The sequence below is a fragment of the Sebastes fasciatus genome, chromosome 23, assembly GCF_043250625.1.
Source record: "Sebastes fasciatus isolate fSebFas1 chromosome 23, fSebFas1.pri, whole genome shotgun sequence".
Lineage (NCBI taxonomy): Eukaryota > Metazoa > Chordata > Actinopteri > Perciformes > Sebastidae > Sebastes > Sebastes fasciatus.
The window spans coordinates 3,636,871-3,657,900 of NC_133817.1; the positions used below are offsets into that span (position 1 = coordinate 3,636,871).

The window sequence follows — 21,030 nt, forward strand, 5'->3', positions numbered from 1 at the left end:
TTACAACAACAATCAGAGCCCGTCATGGCAAAAATAAGCACTTTTAGTGGATGTAAATGACGGCGCCAGCTTGCCCCAACAGCACCGTATAGCAGCCCGTGAGCAGCTGCCCTGCAGTGAATACAAGCATCTGATCATTTGTTTTAATGCGAACGAGAGATCAGGGCTGCTCGGTGGCTTGTCCTCTGGCATCTCACTCCCTCATTATCCCACTCTAATGGGGGACAACAGAGGCTCTTCTTCCTACCAGGCCCCCGTGATTGATGAAGAGCTAAATTTATCCCGTATTGTTAGCAGGACAAGCGCCGGACTCCCCGCCGGAGCAAAAGGCTTCAAAGCTTTCCTTTCCCTGCAGAGGATCCTCTTCCACCTCCTCTTGTTTTCCTCTGATTTGCTTGCATCTTTGTTTTATTTACACGGTGATGTAATGCTGTAAAAGCACAGACACCGGAGAGGAAAAACATCTTGTGCAGATTAGATAAAAAACCAAACCACTTTCTGTCAAGTATTTTGCGTTAAAAACAGAAAACAGACTAATGACTGACTGGAACTGTAAATCCCGTAGTAGCTTTTGTTCACCATGAATCAGCCAGTGTGATTGTTCATCTGGAAACCTCAGCCTCCGCTTGTGTACGCTGTCAGTTGGTCTTTTGTTGCGGTGCCAGATAGACCTTGGCAAAATGAATTTCTCACTTGTTCATTCATTTTTCTGCCATGTCTCTGTCTGCTTTTTTTTTTTTTTTAAATCCTGCTTTTGTTTCTTGTTTCCTTCCTCCAGACAATTGTGGAGTTGGCAGAGACAGGCAGCCTGGATCTGAGCATATTCTGCAGTACCTGCTTGGTAAAGTCTGACTCCTCTCACAATATGATACACACAGAGGAACAATAGCATGAATGAAAACAACTTGCTTTTATGACTTTCCTGACAGATACGGAAGCCCATCAGGTCCAAACACTGCGCCGTGTGCAACCGCTGCATCGCCAAGTTCGACCACCACTGTCCCTGGGTGGGGAACTGTGTCGGTACGTCAACAACACCACAGATTATATTAGGAAGTCAACACACTCTTCACAACAAACGGCTGCTCGTAACTCCGAGTTGTGGCTTTTCATCAGCTCCATATTCCACTTTTAAAGAAGCAACATGTGTTCTGACTGAGGGTTCTGCTCTCAATTTATTCTGGGTCTGGTACACAAAAACATGTTGAGGGGAAATACTGAACATCTGAGTAAACTGGCATACCTTTAATGAATACACCAGATTTAGTCTGAAAAATATGGAGGATGGAACCTGCCAAAATCAAAAATAAATAAATAATCAAATGATGACTCAGTAAAATAAATAAATAAATATGTCATTAAATGTAGCAAAAATAATATTACAAATAAATGCAAAAATAAATAAATAAAAAATAAATTTAAAAATACATACATTAAAAAACTTTATTAATTAATTGAACAGAAGAGCAAATAAATAAGGGAATTAATACAAGGATAAATAAATATAGAAGCAAATTAAAACAGAAATATCAATTTGTCCCATTTTATCAATTAATTAATTCACTACATTTATTTTTAATATTATTTTTGCTATATTTAACAGCATATTTTTTTATTTTTTTATTTTGGCAGGTTCCGTCCTCCATATAATAAAAGGGTTATTACATTTAAAAAAAATGATAGAATACATCATGAAGTGTAATTTTAATTCATGTCTTCAGTGATCAAACATTAATTTGATAAAAACTAAACAACACAGTGGAGATTGAGAAAGCTTTAATGAAAAGATTCAGGAAATGAAGAGGGCAGAATGAAGTGTGTGTGTCAGATGGCGTCTGTGAAGCAGACTGGAGATTTAGTTTTATTCATTTTCAAATGTATTTATTTTTTATTTATTTTTTGACATTTTTTTTCTCTTTTATATTATTTTTGCTACATTTAATTACATATTAATTTATTTATCTGTTGAGTCATTTATTTATTTATTTTTCAATACTGGAGATTGAGTAGGCCTTAATGAAAAGATGCAGGAAATGAAGCGAGTGTGTGTCGAGGATTGTGTCACATGGCGTCTGTGAAGCAGACCGGAGACAGTTGGGAAAGGAAGTTTAAAAACCAGGTGGTCAGGAAGAAGCTTGGAACAACGAGCCCCGCTTCATCATGACTAGTGGGATCAGGGTTCTGGGAAAAGATTTCAAAAGTTCTTAAGAAGTTTTGAAATGATCAAACACAATAGAGACAATAGAGTGCAACTAAGTCCCGCCCACACCGGAAGGGAAAACAACTCATCGCTCTCCATTGACTTAGCATTGTGTGGAGGTGCCTCTTGTCACTTTCGTCTGCTATGAAACTATGTTTTAAATAAACTATTGCTGTATGCTAAGCTAAAGCATTTTGACAGTATGACACATGTCATGTGTGTAGCAACAAACTGAGGCGATGAGAACTTGACATGACTTTCTTGTTTCTCCTCTACAGGAAGTGGGAATCACCGCTACTTCATGGGTTACCTGTTCTTCCTGCTCCTCATGATCTGCTGGATGATATACGGCTGCATCTGCTGTGAGTAGAAGAAACAAACCCTCTCTCTCGTTTCTCACGTCACTCACTTCTATTCCTCCACTAACTCCTTTTATTTGTGCGTCTGTTTTCCCCCTCCAGACTGGAGAATCCACTGCGCCACCAGTTATGCGAAGGATGGTTTCTGGCTCTACCTGACCCAGATCGCCTCCTGCTCTCCCTGGATGTTCTGGATGTTCCTCAACAGTGTCTTCCACTTCATGTGGGTGGCAGTGCTCATCATGTGTCAGCTCTACCAGGTCCGGGTTTACATTTTATACACCAATTTTAAAGACACATTGAAAACTCGGATTTACAATATCCTGACATGCATATTTACATCTGTGTTACTGACTTCTTTGCTACTCCCTCTCAGATCGCGGCTCTGGGAATCACCACCAACGAGAGGATGAACGCTCGGAGATACAAGCACTTTAAAGTCACAGCCACGTCCATCGAAAGCCCCTTCAAGTGAGCAACAGTCTTTTTATTTGTTTTCTACAGAGAGCTGAATCTTTTGTTTTTGTGTGTATATATATATATATATATATATATATATATATATATATATATATATAGTGTACAATCACGTCTGCTAAGAACTGAACAGGTAGTTACTATCCTTCCAGCAGAGTTGGAATGGTGCTGACTCCGTGTTTCCTCACACTCATGTTCCTCTGTCTCTCTCTCCATCCCCTCTCTTTCTGTCTCTCTCTCTCCATCCCTCTCTCTTTCTGTCCCTCTCTCTCTCTCTCTCTCTCTTTCCCCCTGCAGCCACGGCTGCTTCAGAAACCTCATAGATTTCTTCGAGATCCGCTGCTGCGGTCTGATCCGACCCGTGGCGGTGGACTGGACCACGCAGTACACAATAGAATACGACCAGACGTCAGGCTCGGGCTACCAGCTGGTGTAGAGGAGGAGGAGGAGGAGGAAGAAATGGGGGGGAAGGGGAGCAGCTGGATGGAAGCAAGGAAGGAAGGAAGGATGGATGACCCTCCCCATCCCCCCCGTCCCCCTCTCCAGCGTTCATATCACAGCGATGCTGTTCTCGGGAGCGCTTGCTTTTTTCGAACCATCTCTCCCACAACCGATCAAAAGACTTCAAAAAAAAAAAATCAGCCAGGACTAGCATGCTGTTACGGGGCAACACCACACCTACACCCCCCCCCCTCTCCGCCCTCACCACCTTTACTACTATTACTACTACTACTACTATTCTACAGACTTCATTACTGCTACCCCCCCACCCCTCCACCTCGCCTCTTCTCCTGAGCCCTTTGGACGGTGCGTCGCTGCCAGGCACGAGACGGAGAGGAGAGAGAGGCCGAGAGGAATTACAAAAATAAAAGTTGGTACCGGAGACGTGGCCGCCGCGGAGACGGCAGCACCGTGACGTCGTGGCAGTATCCCTTCCCCTACTTTATATATCCTTATTTATGGTGTCCCTGTTGATGTGCCCTGTATGTATTTTTTTTTGTTTTTGATTGGTTCAGGTACTTCCTGTGATAGTTAACCGTGGGAAGCTGAAGGATGTGTTTTTTTTAAACCATGAATCTATAATAGAGATAAGGGAATGTCTTTTTAAAAGGTCTTGATTTTTGCACCGTGATGAGTCGAGCTGATTTGCCAACATAGTTGAACTGATCAGAGCGAAAGCGTCGGGTTCCAGGTGGAGCCGCTGGAGGAGTCCCGACATGCTGAGATATAAAAGCTGGGATTAAGCGACTCCTCCAGCGGCGACCGCCGTAGACGCGACCGCAGATATCCTACAGACAATGTGATACAGGTCTATTTATTTTAAAAACTATTTATAGATAAAATAACTATGTTCGAGAGCGCCATCGTTTTTACATTTCACATCATTTTTTAGTAGGTTTTTATGAGAACAAATAATTCAACCTGTAGCTGTTTTGACATGGAAAAGCCCGGGAGACGTTAACCATAAAATCTCTATATAATAATAGACAGCGAGTGTATTTATTAACAGCAAGAGTTGAGTGTAAAGAGAAAAAAAGTACGGTTTACAAAGAAAGGTTCATTCCATGTGTGTGTTTTCCTCTGTAAAGTCTTATTTGTTTTGTTTGTCTGCCAACATTGCACTGATCATTTTTTGTTTTGAAAGTTTTTTTTGGCTGTTACTGAACACAAAGGGCCCAGCAGCGCCGCGTCACACCGACGCTCCCATTGTTTACAGAGAAGATGAAGAGGAGGAGGAGGAGGAGGAGGAGGAGGGCCCATCAGACATGGCCGACTCCCATCACTTCCTGTCTGGACCCCCCCGCGCCCGCAATCAGCAGCAGCAGGATGGACTGAAGTGTAAAGAATGTGCCCCTTGTACATAAAACTATCTTTCTCTGTAACTTTCTTTTCGTCAGTGTTAGTTTGAAGGTGCTCCTGGATTATTTTTTATTTTTTTCGGGGGGGGGGGGATTTCTTCCAAGAAAGAAGAAAAATCAAGTGACTATACTCCAAGTGTATGACCGTAGCTTCTAGTGATATCCGACACTGCTGTCTATAGGCATTTTAACCCCTTAAATACCTTCAAATCCCTGCCAAGAAACTCTCCACTGCATGTACGATGCTTGGGACAGCTGGGCTCTCGCCGTCCCCCTCCCCCCCCAACCCCATAGTCGTCACCGTGGTGACAGCCCGGCAAGCCACGTGTCTGTATATAGTGAATGTTAAGTATTTGCAAGTACTTTTCTGCATTCATTTGTCTGTTTTTTTTATTAGTTTCTTTCTAAATCCAGTGTGTTTAGTGGAACTTTTTCAGGTCGCCGCCACCGCCAGTCGAGGCTCCTCCTGTGCAAGTGTGTAATATATTTGAATGTTCCATGCTTGTGGACTCTGTAGTCATCCTAAAGAGTTTTTATTTTTGGGTTTTATTTCTCTGTCATATATCGCTGGGTTTGTTATACCACTGGATGTACAAATTGTAAAGCAAAGACTAGAGAACTAAAGGCAGACGCCAAATTTCTTTTTTTCCCGTTTTTCTAAAAAGCTGAAATGTGATCATGCAATAGTTTTAAGGATGGAGAGAGAGAGAGGAGGTTATATATTACATTAAAGGCCTCCGGTTGAACTTTTGGGCCTCATGTTTGCATCATCAGAAGGGGACGGTTATGTCATCATCATTCATGTTTCACCCCCCCCACCCCTCCGCCGCCCATCTCGCTTAACCAACCACTGATGTCATTTCTGCCCTACGATGAAGACGACACAGCCGCTAGTTTTTGAGCGCTTTAAAAGGCTTTAAATGATTTCATATCAGTACCACTTGTGTTGTAATAATGCCTTTTGAAGTGACAGGAGGTAAAAGCGGTGTGTTTTTGTGTTTTCTAGGGCAGCAACCCCCCCAACCCAGCTCATCCAGGACATGAAATCAAAGGCGTTTCAGTCCTCACTTAGTTCTTCCAGCAGCCTGAAAAGTCTCTGTTCTGTCCCCCCCCCCCCTCTCACTTCACCTCTATCATGTGGGATAATAAAATAAAAATGAACAAAAAAAAGATAAAGCACATAATCATCTCCAGTGCCTCTCTGCCCACCTTCAGACATCACTGTAACTCCGCTTCAGATGTAAACATACGGGCATGGTTCAGTTTTAATGGCTTTAATAATAAAATACAGTCAAATGTGAACACGTCGTTCATGTTTTTATTACAGGTACTTCAACAGAAAGGCACACGAGGGAGGGAACGAACGAACACCAGGCGGGTTGATGTTGGTACAGAGGAATGTAGAAAAGGTGTGTGTGTGTGTGTGTGATCCAGTTCAGTCGTCACTGAGCGTGAACCAGGGCGCCGGCTCCTTGGCCGTAACCGAACCCTTTGGGCCCGAAGTTCTTGGCGTAGCACGCTGCGGAGGGAAAGAGGAAATGATAATAAAAACATTAACGAGCTGCAGATTGTTTTGTTCCAAGACCGCATCCTTACATCACTGACTAAAAATAGAAGTGATGCCCACAGCGGGATGATATCAGCCAAACCAAAAATAAATAAATAAATATGTCAGTAAATGTAGAAAAAATAATATTAAAAATAAATTTAGCCATGAATTAATTGATCAAATGTGACATGATTTGATATTTCTGTTTTGATTTGCTTCTTTATTTATCTTTGTTTTAATTCCCTTATTTATTTACTCCTCTTGAATTTTCCCATTTATTTATCTATTTATTTTATAAATATTTAAAATTTATTTATATTTGCTTTTATTTATTAATTTATTTATTTTTGCATTTATTTTTATTTATTTTTTCACATTCATTTGTTTTATTTTATATTTAATTTTAAGTGTATTTATTTATTTATTTATTTATTTATGCACGATTTTCCCAAAATTATTTCTGTATTTATACATTTCCACCTCATTATGCAAATTAGAGGGGTTGTCAATCAACATGTGTTAATTAATAAAAATAAATACATAAATAAAAAACGAGTAAATAAATAAGGGAATTAATGCAAAGATGAAAAATAAAAATAAAGAAGCAAATTAAAACCGAAATATTAAATTGTTAGATTTTATCAATTAACAGCTACATTTGTTTTTAATTATTTTGCTACATTTAATAGTACATGCATCTTCCAGTATTGAGACTAATTGTGTCACTATTTGGAAAAAGATGTTGAATTTTAATTTGATTTTGGTTGGTGGAGCCACAAACCACCAGTGAGTTTCAGGGTATTGAGACTTCACTAAATCACACCTTGATGGATAAAAAATGTCTCCAGGTAGGTAAGAGGACGACAGCTCTCTCATTTTCCTGTTGCGCGTTATACCAGACCACCTTCAACCTGAGTAGAGGTCTAATCCACCAGAATAGAAAACACCTGTGTGTGCAGAGAGAGCTTTCACAGTGCTGTTTCCCAGCTCAGCTCAGAGCTGTTTATCTCTCACCAACATGTGATGTCTAACATAAACCCAGTACTCAGGTTGTGGTCAAACAAGCTGCAGAATATCTACATTCTCTGAAAACCACTCCTGGATTGTTTTAAACAAAATGTTTTTGTGGAAATAGTTTTTCTTTTAGTAACATCTCAGGTCCACATGTGTGTTCTCAATGCTCCTGATTAGAGTAACAACATCCAGCTGCTGCTCCGACAGTCTCTCCGAACCACAGACTGATATGAGATGCTACATTCCTCCTCATCAGTACAAGGTTTCATTATGACATCCAGCAAACATCCATCTGCTGACGACGTCTGTTTCTGTGTCCTCTGTTTAACCAAAGTCAGTCTCGTTGTGCTGATGAGGACGACCACTTAAAGTATAATGCAGTATAGCAGCTCTCTTAGCTTGACAAGGTCAGCGTGATCCAGCCAAACCAACACAGCGAATGTGAAAGAACTCATCTGGGACGACAGTGAGTACGAGAGGCTGTGCATGTGTGTTACATTAGAGCCGGTCCGTCCAGGTCCAGGTCTGATTCTGCTGATATGATCAGCTGACATAGTGACATTTGTGAATGAATCTTCTTATGAGCAGCTTCTCTTATTCACTTGTAATTAGGCTGAGAGACTCTGTGAGGAGTGTTATTTATCTCACCTTTGCAGTAGATCTCTCCGTCTTTCTCGGTCTGAGTGGTCGACTCCAGGCTCTTGCCACATTTTGCACAGCGGAAGCAGTTCTTGTGCCACGGCTACGAGGAGAAAGAGAGAATTTTAATCGGATACAGCATTCAGGTGTGTCTTCAGTCTTTTATGCTAAATCTACCTTAGTTAAAGGAACAGTGTAACATTTCAGGGGATCTATATTAGCAGAATTGGAATATAAAATTCATATTAGGGCTGTCGATCAATTAAAATATTTAATTGCGATTAATTGCACATTTTTTATCTGTCCAAAATGTACCTTAAAGAGAGATTTGTCAAGATTTGAATACTCTTATCAACATGGTAGTGGACAAAATGCTGCTTTATGCAACGCTCCAAACTTATGCTAAATTTTCAGAGGGGTCCTTTGACCTCTGACCTCCAGATATGTGAATGAAAATGGGTTCTATGTGTACCCACGAGTGTTGTTAATTGATTTCCAATAATAAATATATACATACATTTGCATAAAGCAGCATATTTGTCCACTCCCATGTTGATAAGAGTATTAAATACTTGACAAATCTCCCTTTTAAGGTACATTTTGAACAGATAAATGTGCGATTAGTTTGCGATTAATCGTGATTTAAGTATTTTAATGAAGTGATAGCCCTAGTTTTCAGTTATTTACAGCTGATAATGTCATCATTTCCTTCATCAAAGCGGCTCCCACAGCCCCGGGGTGACTTTCTGAATGTCTTCATTACACAGAAGATTACAGGTTCTGCTCTGAGCCAACGAGTGGAGCCTGATAGATTTCCTCCCATTAGGGAAACACATTAACAGCTCACCGCCCGATGACATCACCTGCTATAAAGCAGCTTGTGTGGATCCAAACACGCGACAGGAAACGCTCCACTCCCACTTTAAGAGGGGAAACAGAAACCCTCAGAACAGATCTGTGCTCTCTCTGTGGACAGGTTTCCATCTGAGCCACCTCTCTGACGCTCATTGATTTTCTCCCTCGGAGCTAAACATCCTGCCGATGCGTCTCAGGAGTGTGAGTCTCATGACTTCATGCACTGTAAGTGCCAGAACCCCAGTATCCGGACGGCCTTGCACGATTAACGCCAGCTGTTAGGAAGCTTCCGTCCACACTACATGGACCGGCTTCAATCAGAAGAACAGGGTTTGTGTTCTCTCATTAGGAGAGACCACACCGGACCTCCTACATGTGGTTCAAGCACTGTAAAACAACCATGTGCGTCCAATCCACTCAGTTTTACCCCGTGTGGTTTGTGATGTAGATTGTGGAGTTCAAGGAACCCACTCTGCTCGGGTTGGGGGTTTGATTTCTGTTGGGCTGGTCATGCTAATCCTATAATGGTCCTTCTGTAGAGTTGAATACACGCTACACATTTGAAAGGTCATTATAGCCTCGTTGAGTTCACACTGCAGCTTAAATTCTGTGAAACACATTCAATTAATGCAGGGGTCAGCAACCTTTACTATCAAGAGACATTTTAGGCAAAAAAAAAATAAAATCTGTAATATTACGAGAATAAAATCATAACTTTACGAGAAATAAAGTCGTAATATTACGAGAATAAAATCATAACTTTACGAGAAAAAAAGTTGTAATATTACGAAAATAAAGTCAGAAGTTTAAGAGAAAAAAAATCGTAATATTACGAGAATAAAATCATAACTTTACGAGAAATAAAGTCGTAATATTACGAGGATAATATCATAACTTTACGAGAAAAAAAGTCGTAATATTACGAGAATAAAATCATAACTTTACAAGAAAAAGTCGTAATATTACGAGAAAAAAGTCAGAAGTTTATGAAAATAAAGTCAGAATTTTACAAGAAAAAAAAAATACTACTTTATAATATTATGACTTTATTCTCAAAATCTCAGATTAATTTTTTTCCTCAATGTGGCCCTAATACGCCGTCGTACCATAGACCTACAACAATGATAAATAAAATTCCAATGTTATTTCCATGACCTTGGAAAGTTCAATCAATATATGTGAACGTGAGCTTCTCTCTCTCAAAGACAGAAACCAGAGAAGGAAGTCTCAAACTGGTGATGTCATAGAGTATAAAGTCTGGAGCTGCTCTATAGACAATGAATGGGAGGCTGACTTTATGGAACCACAGAATGTTTGTTTTCTATTTTATACCCAAATGATCTTTATTATATTGTAGTGTTCTCAGTTGTGAAACGGAAAATGTTCCCATATAGTCAGAACATTCCCCTGGCTGCTCTCGGTGTCATCTCGAACATCTCTCCCCATTCATTGTCTATGGAGCGGTTCCACGCTTCGTTCCCTATGACATCACAGGTTTGAGTTTTAGCACTGTAGTTTCTGGGATTTGGGAGAGAGTTGTTCATGTTTAATGATATTTTTTGGTCTTAGACTATAGGAATAACATGTATGAATTTTGAAAAAGGGCGTAGTTCCCCTTTAAAGTCTGTGGTATAACATCAGATTCCCCAGCGCAGCCCACTTTGTACGCACTCGGTCAGCGTTGTCAAGATAATAAATGAATCCTCGTCTTAGCCAAGAGTCATGAATTTTTGCAACTTGGCTCCACTAGTGAAAGCCTAATAATCGACTTGGCTATGATCTTCTTGGCAGATGCTTTGATTTAAAAGCCTGACGGTGCATATACTGTATCCAAAGTGTGTTTCTTATTCTGCAAACACATCTTTCTGGTTTTACTGTCAAGTAGATATAGAGATAAAGAGATGACTCCTCTGTTTGCAAAAGGACGTCTGATTGTATAGAAGTCTGTGAGAAAATGAGCCTACGTCGCACTTGATTTATTACCTCAGTAAACATTGTAAACATGAGTTTATGGTCTCAATCGCTAGTTTCAAGTCTTCTTCAATACAGCATGATGTTCATTTAGTAAATTATGGTCCCATTTAGAGTCAGATAGACCATAAAGCAGGGGATGCTTTAGGGCGTTTAGAGTTAATTGTAACATTTTGGTCGCCTAAAAATGTCTTATCGAGCGTTTGGTTGTGCTTAGCTCCAACCGCTCGTGCAAAAAACCAAGATGGTGAGACTGTCCCTAGTTCTGTCCCATATTTTTGGTGACCTGACGGTGGCTCTAGATGAAAAGTCAAAGTCAAGGGTTCACCAAAGTGATTACGATTCATCCTGAGGGGGGACATGTACCAAATTTCCAGGCAATCCATGCAACAGATGTTGAGATATTTCACTGACGTTGCCGCCTGCATTGCTAAAAATCCCACACATTCCCTGTTTCATTTGTAAATGTAGAATATCTGTAGGTTGTGGATTAGTGTCGTCAAAAGACAAAACCAGTAATTTCAACTTCGGCCTGTGGTGTAAAACGGAGAGTAGAAGATGCTTCAGATGAAACTCTCACCTTGCCGGCACCCATGATCTTCTCAGCTGCGTAGACGGAGTCTCCACATCGGGCACATTTCTCTGAATTTCCAAACTTCTGGGCAAATTTGGACGGGTTGGGGTTGGTGGTCGGTCTGTGAGTTTGTGTCCTGGGATGAAAAAGCATATGAAGCATGAATCCAAAAATCACCACCACTAAGTACATCTAAAATCTCAATGATCTCGTCTCTAAATATTACGGCTACCTCCTCTTAGTCCACTAATCAATCAGTCGTTTGGTTGACTAAGATTTCTTCTGTTGATTAGTCGTTTTTTATGCTTTTTATTCGTGCTGAATGACTTATTTTCAAGAAACTTATGAACACAAGATGTAAAGTGGTGCTTTTAATGTCATAGAGAATCTTTTTTGTTTTACAGATCATTCTGTAAAACCTCTTAGTGGTGGATATCTGATGTTGGAATGAAACTGAAGCTCTTTCTGTACCAGAACCGCCCCTTTCCTTTTCTGGTGAAAACATTTACTCATTTCCAACAAAAACATTGACGTCTGCAGTGATGAGTAACTAACGTAGTTATGTATCAGTTAAACATTCATTCTTAAATCAATTAATATCTGTTTAGACAACTTTGTATTGATTGCAATAACATTTTTAAAGACAGAAATAAACCTGGCACACCCAACTCCTATACTGTCCACAGCCAGCGGTGGGAAAGTGAGAACCGCGGCCCCGGAGCGATGCTTATCAGAGGGTGACCGCCAGCTCCAGTGGCCCCTGAATGAAGCCCTTTGTGGCGAGAGGACAGAGAGGACAGAGAGGACAGAGAGGACAGAGAGGACAGAGAGGAGGGAGAGCGCGATCCTGCTGGTTGCATAATCAACTCTTTCATAACCGTCACCACCTGAAGTCTGAGGCAGGAGTAGGTGACTCAAGGTGGGTTTGTGTTTTCCTGGTGCATTCACACATCATGTGTATAGTAAGTATTCACAGTCTAGAAGTCATTTTGCAGTTTGAGCGACTCGTTTGGAAAGCGATGAACCCGACCTATTAGATGATGTATTAAACTTCTTAGATCATTACTCTGAATTTCAGACTTTGACTTCTCTCTTCTTGGATCTACAGCGTTCACCAAACCAGCTGGGAACGGCTGAAGCCAAGCTGGAGAGGCTGGAGAAGACACAAAGATGTATGTCAAGGTTCCTTTCCTTTCCCACAGGTTTGCGGTTGAGGCAGTGGGAACCAGAGAAGGATGCAGGGGGAAGGGCAGAAGCAGCGGTTTCAAACACAGTTTTGACCCACTTTTGAAAAAGTGAAGCCAAAATATCCCAGATACATGAGCCGCCGTCTGATTCTGACATCATTTGGAGCCGGAGTCTGCGCGGTAGTGATCGGGTTGCCAATCACGAGGCGAGCACAGCCACAGTTTGTTAGCGTGAGCCACCTAGCTGCTACGTTAGCACCGCTGTAGCTGTTTGGCTACAGCCCAACTACATTTATGATCAAATGTTCTATTACACAGACTGGTGACGGTTATAGAAAGTTAAAATTACATCTCCTCTCTTGTACAATTCAGAGCCTCCGGCTGCACGACTACTTCACTCAGAGCAGCTGTCAATCATGACGTCTCACCCCCTTTTATAGCATCAAATAACAAATTAAAAACAAAGTTATATCAGAAAATGAATATTTAAATAAACATCAGCATGATAAGAACTACCTAAAATGACAGAAATCTTTGAGGAAAAATGTATTTGACACGTACATCCGCTAACATGAGCTATACTGCAGCCAGCCACCAGGGGGCGAACGAGATGTTTTGGCTTCACTTTTGGGGAGCTGTCGTGTCGTCATTCTTTATATACATCTATTTTCTTACCTGGTACGTAGGCTTGTCGCGGTAGTCGGTGTTACCGGTGTTACACGGTGGTCAGGCACACTCCGATTACATTACGTACCAACCGCCCCCTATTAACCGGTGGGAAAATGTCCTCGCCGTAATATACCTACTGGTAGCTGTTTACTAACTTGTTCAAGAACCAAAATCTGTTAGCTGTTAGTTACATGATAAACTCTCTTATCACGAGGCCACCCAGCTGTGGCTCCTACTGCCATTAAATGACTCATGTTCATGCTGCCTTTGTCTGTGTATTTGTATCTGTAAGTATTTTTTCCCCTCAAGTTTATGTATTTAGCAACTATTTTAGGATCAGCACAATGAGTGCATGCTGTTTGTGGGACAATAGCTCTGTCAGAGTCAGCAGCCACAACTGATAAACATCATTACGCCGCTGAACTCACTGACCTTGGCAACTTCTCGGCAAACCACTTGTGCAATTTAAAGTTTGATGAATGACACTTTTATTCAGACATTTCAAGACGGCATTTGTGTTGTATTAAATCTATGAAATTGCAAAAACCAGTCTAATTAAAAACAACAACTTTGCAGTTAACTGGCAGCACACTGAAGGCTTTTACTGTCATAGTGTCTAAATTTGTACATTTTAAGATGTTTTTTTATTATTATCCCATCCGATGGAAACACGTCAGAGCTGGAGTGGATGTCAGCACAGCTCTGACGAAGCAGAGCAAGTAACAAACAGGAAGGCGTCATATTGCCGTCACTTTATCAGATCATTATCATAATGAATATAATAAAGCCAGCTTACTCTTCGTGTTTGATTCCCAGCCGCTCCCCTCGGTCCATGTTGAGCGTCCCGGCCCCCTGGCCGTAGCCGTAGCCTTTAGGGCCGTACTTCTTGCCGTAGCAGGACTTGCAGTAGATCTCCTGGTCGTGAATAGCCAGCGTGGTGCTGTCTAAGCCCTTCCTGCAGACCACTGAGGACACACAGAGACAAGGAGTTACAGACGTTGAATGACGGTGTCACTGTGCACCGAACAAAGAAATACAGAACCTTCCTGAGACGACAAACATTTTAAATACTGAACGAAGTTTTAGGGGCAGTTAAAATGGAATCCAAGAAAGGACATAATTGAATTTTTATAAGCAACTGAATGTTGAAATTTGCCATCGTCGGGTAAGCGTAGCACCCACCCTCCTGTCCCCTCCCCCCCAGGTTAACACTGTTAGCTCTGTTCATACTGTTGCCGTTGTTTGCACTGTTAGCGCGGTAACACGATAACGCAAATTAATTTTAACGCCACTAATTTCTTTAATGCATTATCGCAACTTGTGATTTTTAGGTTGTAGTGGGCTCAGTTTTAAAGCTAGAATGAAGATACTATGAAACTAGAAAACCTAAAGAATCCATTGGTACCAACCATGTCATACTAGCTTGCTGCAAAGGAGGCTAAATAACGCTCCAAACTTACACTACATTTTGGCGAGGAAAAACTAACATTGCCATTTTCAAAGGGGTCCCTTGACCTCTGACCTCAAGATATGTAAATGGGTTCTCTGGGTACCCACGAGTCTCCCCTTTACAGACATGCCCACTTTATGATAATCACATGCAGTTTGGGGCAAGTCATAGTAAAGTCAGCACACTGACACACTGACAGCTGTTGTTGCCTGTTGGGCTGCAGTTTGCCATGTTATGATTTGAGCATATTGTTTTATGCTAAATGCAGTACCTGTGAGGGTTTCTGGATCAATATCTGTCATTGTTTTGTTAATTGACTTCTAATAATAAATATATACATACATTTGCATAAAGCAGCATATTTGCCCACTCCCATGTTGATAAAAGTATTAAATACTTGACAAATCTCCCTTTAAGGTACATTTTGAACACATAAGAAATGTGTGATTAATTTCAATTAACTACAGACAATCATGTGATTAATTGATTGACAGCCCTAAAAACATATTTATAAAGGAAATGGGAAAAGTCATTCAGTAGTGGGGCTACATGTTTAATGTCTGCCAGATTTTCATCATAATAACTATTTGTTTCTGACGTCAGTAAAGGATTTATTAGATTTAAACTCAAACAGCTTAGAGAAATATTTGTACAAAGTAAAGAACACGTTGTTTTGAAAAACAAGCGCATTACAGTGGCTTAAGACTGCACACTGGCTAGTGTTGGGATTAGTTGAATTCTTCACACGCTGGCGTTCTCTGTGTGACCGTCTGATATCGGTTTAAGATTTCACACAGCTGGCTGGAAATAAAAATGTCTCCACTCGCGTCTCTCTGATCTCGTAACACTTTCAAAAATGAAAGCTTTTGCGAGCTTGTTAGAAGATGTCTGTGTGTCCAATCAAATCACTCCTAAATCCTCCATGTGTTGTTCGGGTTTCTCTGAGTTTTTCAAGATTCGCTCCACTGCAGTTAGATAATCTTCATGCATTGCACAGAGTATAAGCAAATCCGAAAGATAAAGCCCTAAGAAGTGACCAAAATGAGGCTCTGTTTACAACTGTGTGACATTTCTGACAGTATATATCGCTGCCTTTCATACACAGAAATGAAAATGTCAAACTGAGAAGCAGGAGGAAAAGGGCAGCGGAGAGCCAAGGACACCGTGTCCCTCCTCGCTCATCGTCTCCTCAGTGGGAGTGTCGGACAAAGCCGCCGTTGTACGGGGAAACGCTGGAAAAAATAAACTCATCTTTTGTGGCTCGTATAATCCCGGTCTGGGCGCGAGGTCTTTTTGCTTTGGTATTTCAAGTTCAGGAGCAGGACATGCTGTCCAGCGAACTGATAATAACACAGTGTGAAATCAAAAACTGATGACCAGCGTCCTTTGATGAGCTGATCTTCCATGGACCTCTGCAGCCTGGACTCAGAAACAGTTTTATAAATACAAATAACATGAGCAGGTTGATGCAATATCTGCTCTTGGCAGCTCTTACATCAACATAATTACATTTAAGACTTTTGGCAAAGGTCTTGACAACAGCTACAAAACATGTCTGAGACTTTGTGTTTGTCTCGGTGCTAATGGGGAATCTCAGACATCTGAGACTTAAAGAGTTGGCTCTCATGTGTTAACTTTCAGTGACCTTTTCAATTCAAGAAGTTCCCGTTACTCTTTCCACAACGCTTCTCACAGTTTGTCTGCCAGGTTTCATTTTATCAAATCTAAATTTTTCAAAACAGTCGTGCATTACTTTCGTGACAAGAACACAATATTAAAAGGAGATTATCTTGCTGAACAAAACGTGTAAGTATCATAAACGTGTGTTTGCCACAAAGCTTATTTTCTGCAATAATCCAAAACCCAATGGAAAAATCCCGTTGGATTTTTGTCGAGGGAACCTGGGCGATGCAGACTTCCTGTTTGGCCTACAAAAATACATCATCCCTGCATCACTCTATACAGGCTTTATGTTAGAAATGTGTAGTCTCTCTGCTCATAACTAACAAGCTTTGGAGTAGTAATGTTACGAAGCATAGAGAGCCAGAGTAAATGAGTACAATTTATCAACTTAATGCTTCATCCACACACTCTCGTCACAGTGTAGAAAAGGAGGGCAAGCTACCGAGCTAAGTAGCCATCCATTGGTCTCTGGATCTGCTCTCTTCCTGGTGAGTTGCAAGGCCTATTGGAAGACGCTGGGACACGGGTTTGAGCTCTGGGGTATGACTCATGCGCAGCGGAACTGGAGCTGCAGTTGCGCGTTCCCATTGGCTCAATTTCGGGGAGTGCAAATCAGATTTTTCTGCGCATGTGTTGCACCCCAAAGATATGACGCGTTGATGATGTGTGATACCTCCTATTTTCCCCCTCCTGGTTGAGCTGCGACCACACTTTACTGCCCCACTGTCATGTTGTTGTCACCAAAACAACTGAAAACAATCACCACTTTCTTGTTTACTAGTCAAATGACCATGGAAAACAGTTGTCTGTTCTACTCCTATTCTATTTCTATGAGTACTCCCTATATAAAAGTAATAAATTCAGTGGCTGCCCAAGGTGGGAAATCAATGTAACAATAATGTTGTTGGTTATTCAGTGACATAAATGATATTCTATCTCTACTTCATGGGCTAAAACATGCTAAAAACACTGCTGTGGTCTGACTATTGAACGTAGTCCAGAGGTGTCCAGGTGTTCCAGCTTTACTTACTGCAGAGAAAACAGCATTTGTGGAAACACTTCCCGTCACACTGCACTTCCTCGGCGTGGTAAACCGTCCCACGGCACGCCGAGCACTTGTTGCCTCCTCCCCAGTTCGGCATTGTTTGTAGTTCTATGAAGAGAGAAGAGAGATGATATGAGAGGATGAAGCATCTGAGGCAGGGTTTACTTCGTCTGTTCTAGGGGGGTGTAAGAAAACATCGATGCACATGAATATTGTGATATAATGTCGTGTGATACTGTATGGATCCTCCAAACCAACCATGTCATACTAGCTCGCCAGGTAGGAGGATAAATAACTCCAACAGTGTCGCAATATATCAAATCATTACCCCAGTATCATGATACGTATCGTATCGGCAGATTCTTGCCAATACACGGACTAGTCTGTTCCTCTTCTACTTGCTCCGATACGTCCTCATCTGAACTTTGGAAACAAAGGACTTTTTCAGGTCTTATTCTCAAACCATGAAATTCAGCGTTAATGTTTTTCAGCAACATCCTACTGTAAAGCTCTCTGCCTTGCTCAAAGGCACGTCAACTGTAGATTTTGATGGAGAGGAGCATGTTGTTCCTTCCCATGATGGTGTAATTGCTGTTTTAACCTCTTTTACCGACGGACCCGGCTGAGCTGTGTGTTAAAACACTGCCTTTAAAAACTTCATAAAATGCTGTGGTGGTCTTTTTTGAATGTACATACTTGACTTTGGATTATTTTTGTCATCTTATTTACTTTGTTATTGATCTCATTTGTTATTATTATAAGTTTTACTTGATCATATTTCATTATTATAATAAAACTACTCCATTTGGAGTCGAAATTATACAATTTAGTTGTTGTTTTAATGATCTTATACTGTGCACAATGGTAGAATGTGATGATGCATGGGGTAAACGTCATGAACAAAGGCTCCATTGTGTGCACGTCACCTCCTGTTGTAGATATCATTAGTATTTTAGACCCTAGAGGTAGAAAACCCATTTGGCACACTTTCGATATCCAAGTGGCCAAATGGAGAGTCCGCCTGGTCCTATCTTTACTAAAACCTTTATAGAATCTATGTGCTTTGTGTTATTTAAATCTGCTTTGGCTCAGTTGTAGTCGAGGAGTTGCTGAATGAATTCAGTGGCATATCTGTGCATGGCATCATTGCTATAATGGCCACAATGTTTCGTACACTGGGGATGAATTCTCCGAGGTCTTACCTCTCCATAGAGATCATGATCATGCATTTAGACCTGTTAGTTGTGGAGCTATTCTTGATTTATATTCGGTATGTTTGTCCAGGTGTTTGTAGTAACTACATCTACAGGAGAGCCGTACTGCTCTGATTTCTAATGTTGCATATGGTTGAACTGAAATCCACCACTGCCACCCTGAAAACAAAACAATGCAAAAGAGGTCGGCCTGAACAACAGGGCAGACTAATACCCAAAGGAATGTGTCGGGGCGCCGTGCCTTCAGGCTTTTGTTGTCTGCAGGGCAGTGAATACAGGATACAAACACAAACAGCAGAGAATAAGTGTGAGTGTGAAGTAAACAGTGTTGTTACCACACAGAGCCCACATGACGCACCCAGTCACATCATGTGCATCTGTCTGTAATTACAGACCTTTAAAAATGTGTCAAGAGGGCGCCGATGAGGATCCAATAAGGGACGAATTTAACATCTTCTCACCGCAAAGCGAGCCTGCTGTGATATCATAATTGGGAGACTAAAATTAAAAAGCGTCGTTGTTCTTAATTAATTAAAAAGGAAACACGAAGCAGTAGAAACTGTTAATCTCGTCGGTGCTCCTCCCAGCTGGATTAGAGACTGTAGAACGAGCCCGAGCATGAGAGGGGATCAAAATACCACAAACATCACCCTCAAAGTGCCCTCAGGGGCTGGCTGTGATGGGACGGTCGCTGTTCATGTGTACAGACCAACAAGTTAGCTGATAGAAACCACAGTCGATCTAAAGTTTCACAGAGTTCAGTGGTAATGATGTTTGTGCTGATATTCGGTGTCTTTAAACTTTGCAAATTCCCTTTAGTATTCAGTGTTTGTAACTATGGAGTTACTTTTGTTACTTTATTACCCAAACAGAACAGGTTTGAGAGCAAAACCTGACAGAAGTGAGACGGGTAATCTGAAAAAATCATGTTCCTCTGTGTCCTCCGGTGCTCCTAACGGCATCTGCAAGATTTCACAGAGCGGAGGAAAACAACCAATCAGAGCCGAGCTGGAGCCTTGCCGTCTCTGAGCAGCTGTCAATCACTCGCTAACTCCGACTCCGACAGTATTATTTGTTCATTAGCTAACGTTAAAGGTCCCATATCAGCTCATTTTCAGCTTCATACTTGTAATTTGTGTTTCTACTAGAACATGTTTAGATGCTTTAAAGTTCAGACAACACTTTATGTTTCTCGTACTGTCTGTCTGAATATACCTGTATTTACCGTCTGTCTGAAACGCTCCGTTTTAGCGCATTGCAACGGAATTGCGTTGCTAGGAAACAGCTTGGGTCCATGTTTACTTCGTGTCAGCTGATGTCATTCACATACACTGCAACAGGAAATAAACTGGGACACACTTAGTATGTTTACAGTTAAAACTGTGAAATTGTCTAAATATTGTGCATTTGTGACATCACAAATGGACAGAAATCCTAACGGCTTGTTTCAAACGCACAGTTTCTGAATACGAGCTCTGTGTATTTCTTCGTAAATATTGGGTGTTTTGATAGTTTAACAGTATTTATATATCACTTAAACCTGTTTTATAATATATAAGACATGAAAATCTCACTTTTTACAATATGGGATCTTTAACTAACGTTAGTTAATGAACAACTAAGAATATTGTTTAGCAAAACTGTGTAATTTTGTATTTACTAGCAAACTGCTGCCTTTTTTACTTTATTTCTCTATTTCTATAAATACCACAAAACAACAAATTATTAACGTTAAGGAGAAAATATTCACTTGTAGCTAAGGTAACTGCCCTAAAAAGCTTAAATACAACTTATAAGAAACATTAAAACACATTTAATATATTCAGTAATGTTGATTAAAAGTGCTTTTCAGTAAAACAGTGTGAAATCCACAGTTTCAGCAAAATGTGTTAGAATAAAAACAGTTACCTTAATGTAGATTATTAAAACACAGGTACAGTGAGGTTTATATAGATGTGTAAATGTCTCTGGTCCAGCTGAAGGTGTTCTCTGTGTATCCAGACAGCTCCTCAGATCTCCAGCTCCTCAGCAGCAGCAGCTTCACAACATTGAGATGCCACATACTGCACATATTTACTGCTTCAGTGGAAGGAGGAGTTTCCAAGGGGGCGTGAACTCAACACTGCTGCCTTCAGGGGCTGTCAGACATTATGAATAATGTTAAAGGGAGGTCCATGAATGCTGCATTAGGGGGGAATAATGATGCGTTTAGGGGCTGGAATCTCAAATCAGAGAAAAAGATGCATTTAGTTTCATATTTGTATGAAAGTCCACATTGAGGAAAA

At 40.9% G+C, this 21,030-nt stretch overlaps 2 protein-coding genes across 3 annotated transcripts in view; one reads left to right on the forward strand and one right to left on the reverse strand.

Annotated features, from left to right (window-relative positions):
• Positions 1–6,197, forward strand: part of zdhhc17 (zDHHC palmitoyltransferase 17) — a 29,649-nt gene extending 23,452 nt beyond the window's left edge. Inside the window, exons 12-18 of one of the 2 annotated variants that reach the window (XR_012592770.1) lie at positions 779–841; positions 930–1,023; positions 2,479–2,562; positions 2,662–2,819; positions 2,936–3,030; positions 3,334–4,228; positions 4,294–6,197. Coding sequence is in view for 1 of the 2 variants with exons in the window: in XM_074626305.1 (XP_074482406.1) it covers positions 779–841; positions 930–1,023; positions 2,479–2,562; positions 2,662–2,819; positions 2,936–3,030; positions 3,334–3,472 (633 nt within the window). In the remaining variant the exon portion in view is untranslated. Of the gene's footprint in view, positions 1–778; positions 842–929; positions 1,024–2,478; positions 2,563–2,661; positions 2,820–2,935; positions 3,031–3,333 lie in introns of both variants that reach the window. The other variant, XM_074626305.1, reaches the window with a different exon arrangement.
• On the reverse strand, positions 4,981–20,814 carry csrp2 (cysteine and glycine-rich protein 2). Its single transcript, XM_074626337.1, has 6 exons — positions 20,654–20,814; positions 17,517–17,639; positions 14,150–14,318; positions 11,504–11,633; positions 8,107–8,200; positions 4,981–6,414 (listed from the first exon to the last, which is right to left on the reverse strand). Exons 2-6 carry the CDS (start codon positions 17,626–17,628, stop codon positions 6,338–6,340), a joined length of 582 nt encoding a protein of 193 aa, XP_074482438.1. The 5' UTR covers positions 17,629–17,639; positions 20,654–20,814; the 3' UTR covers positions 4,981–6,337.
• Between the last annotated feature and the right edge of the window lie 216 nt (positions 20,815–21,030).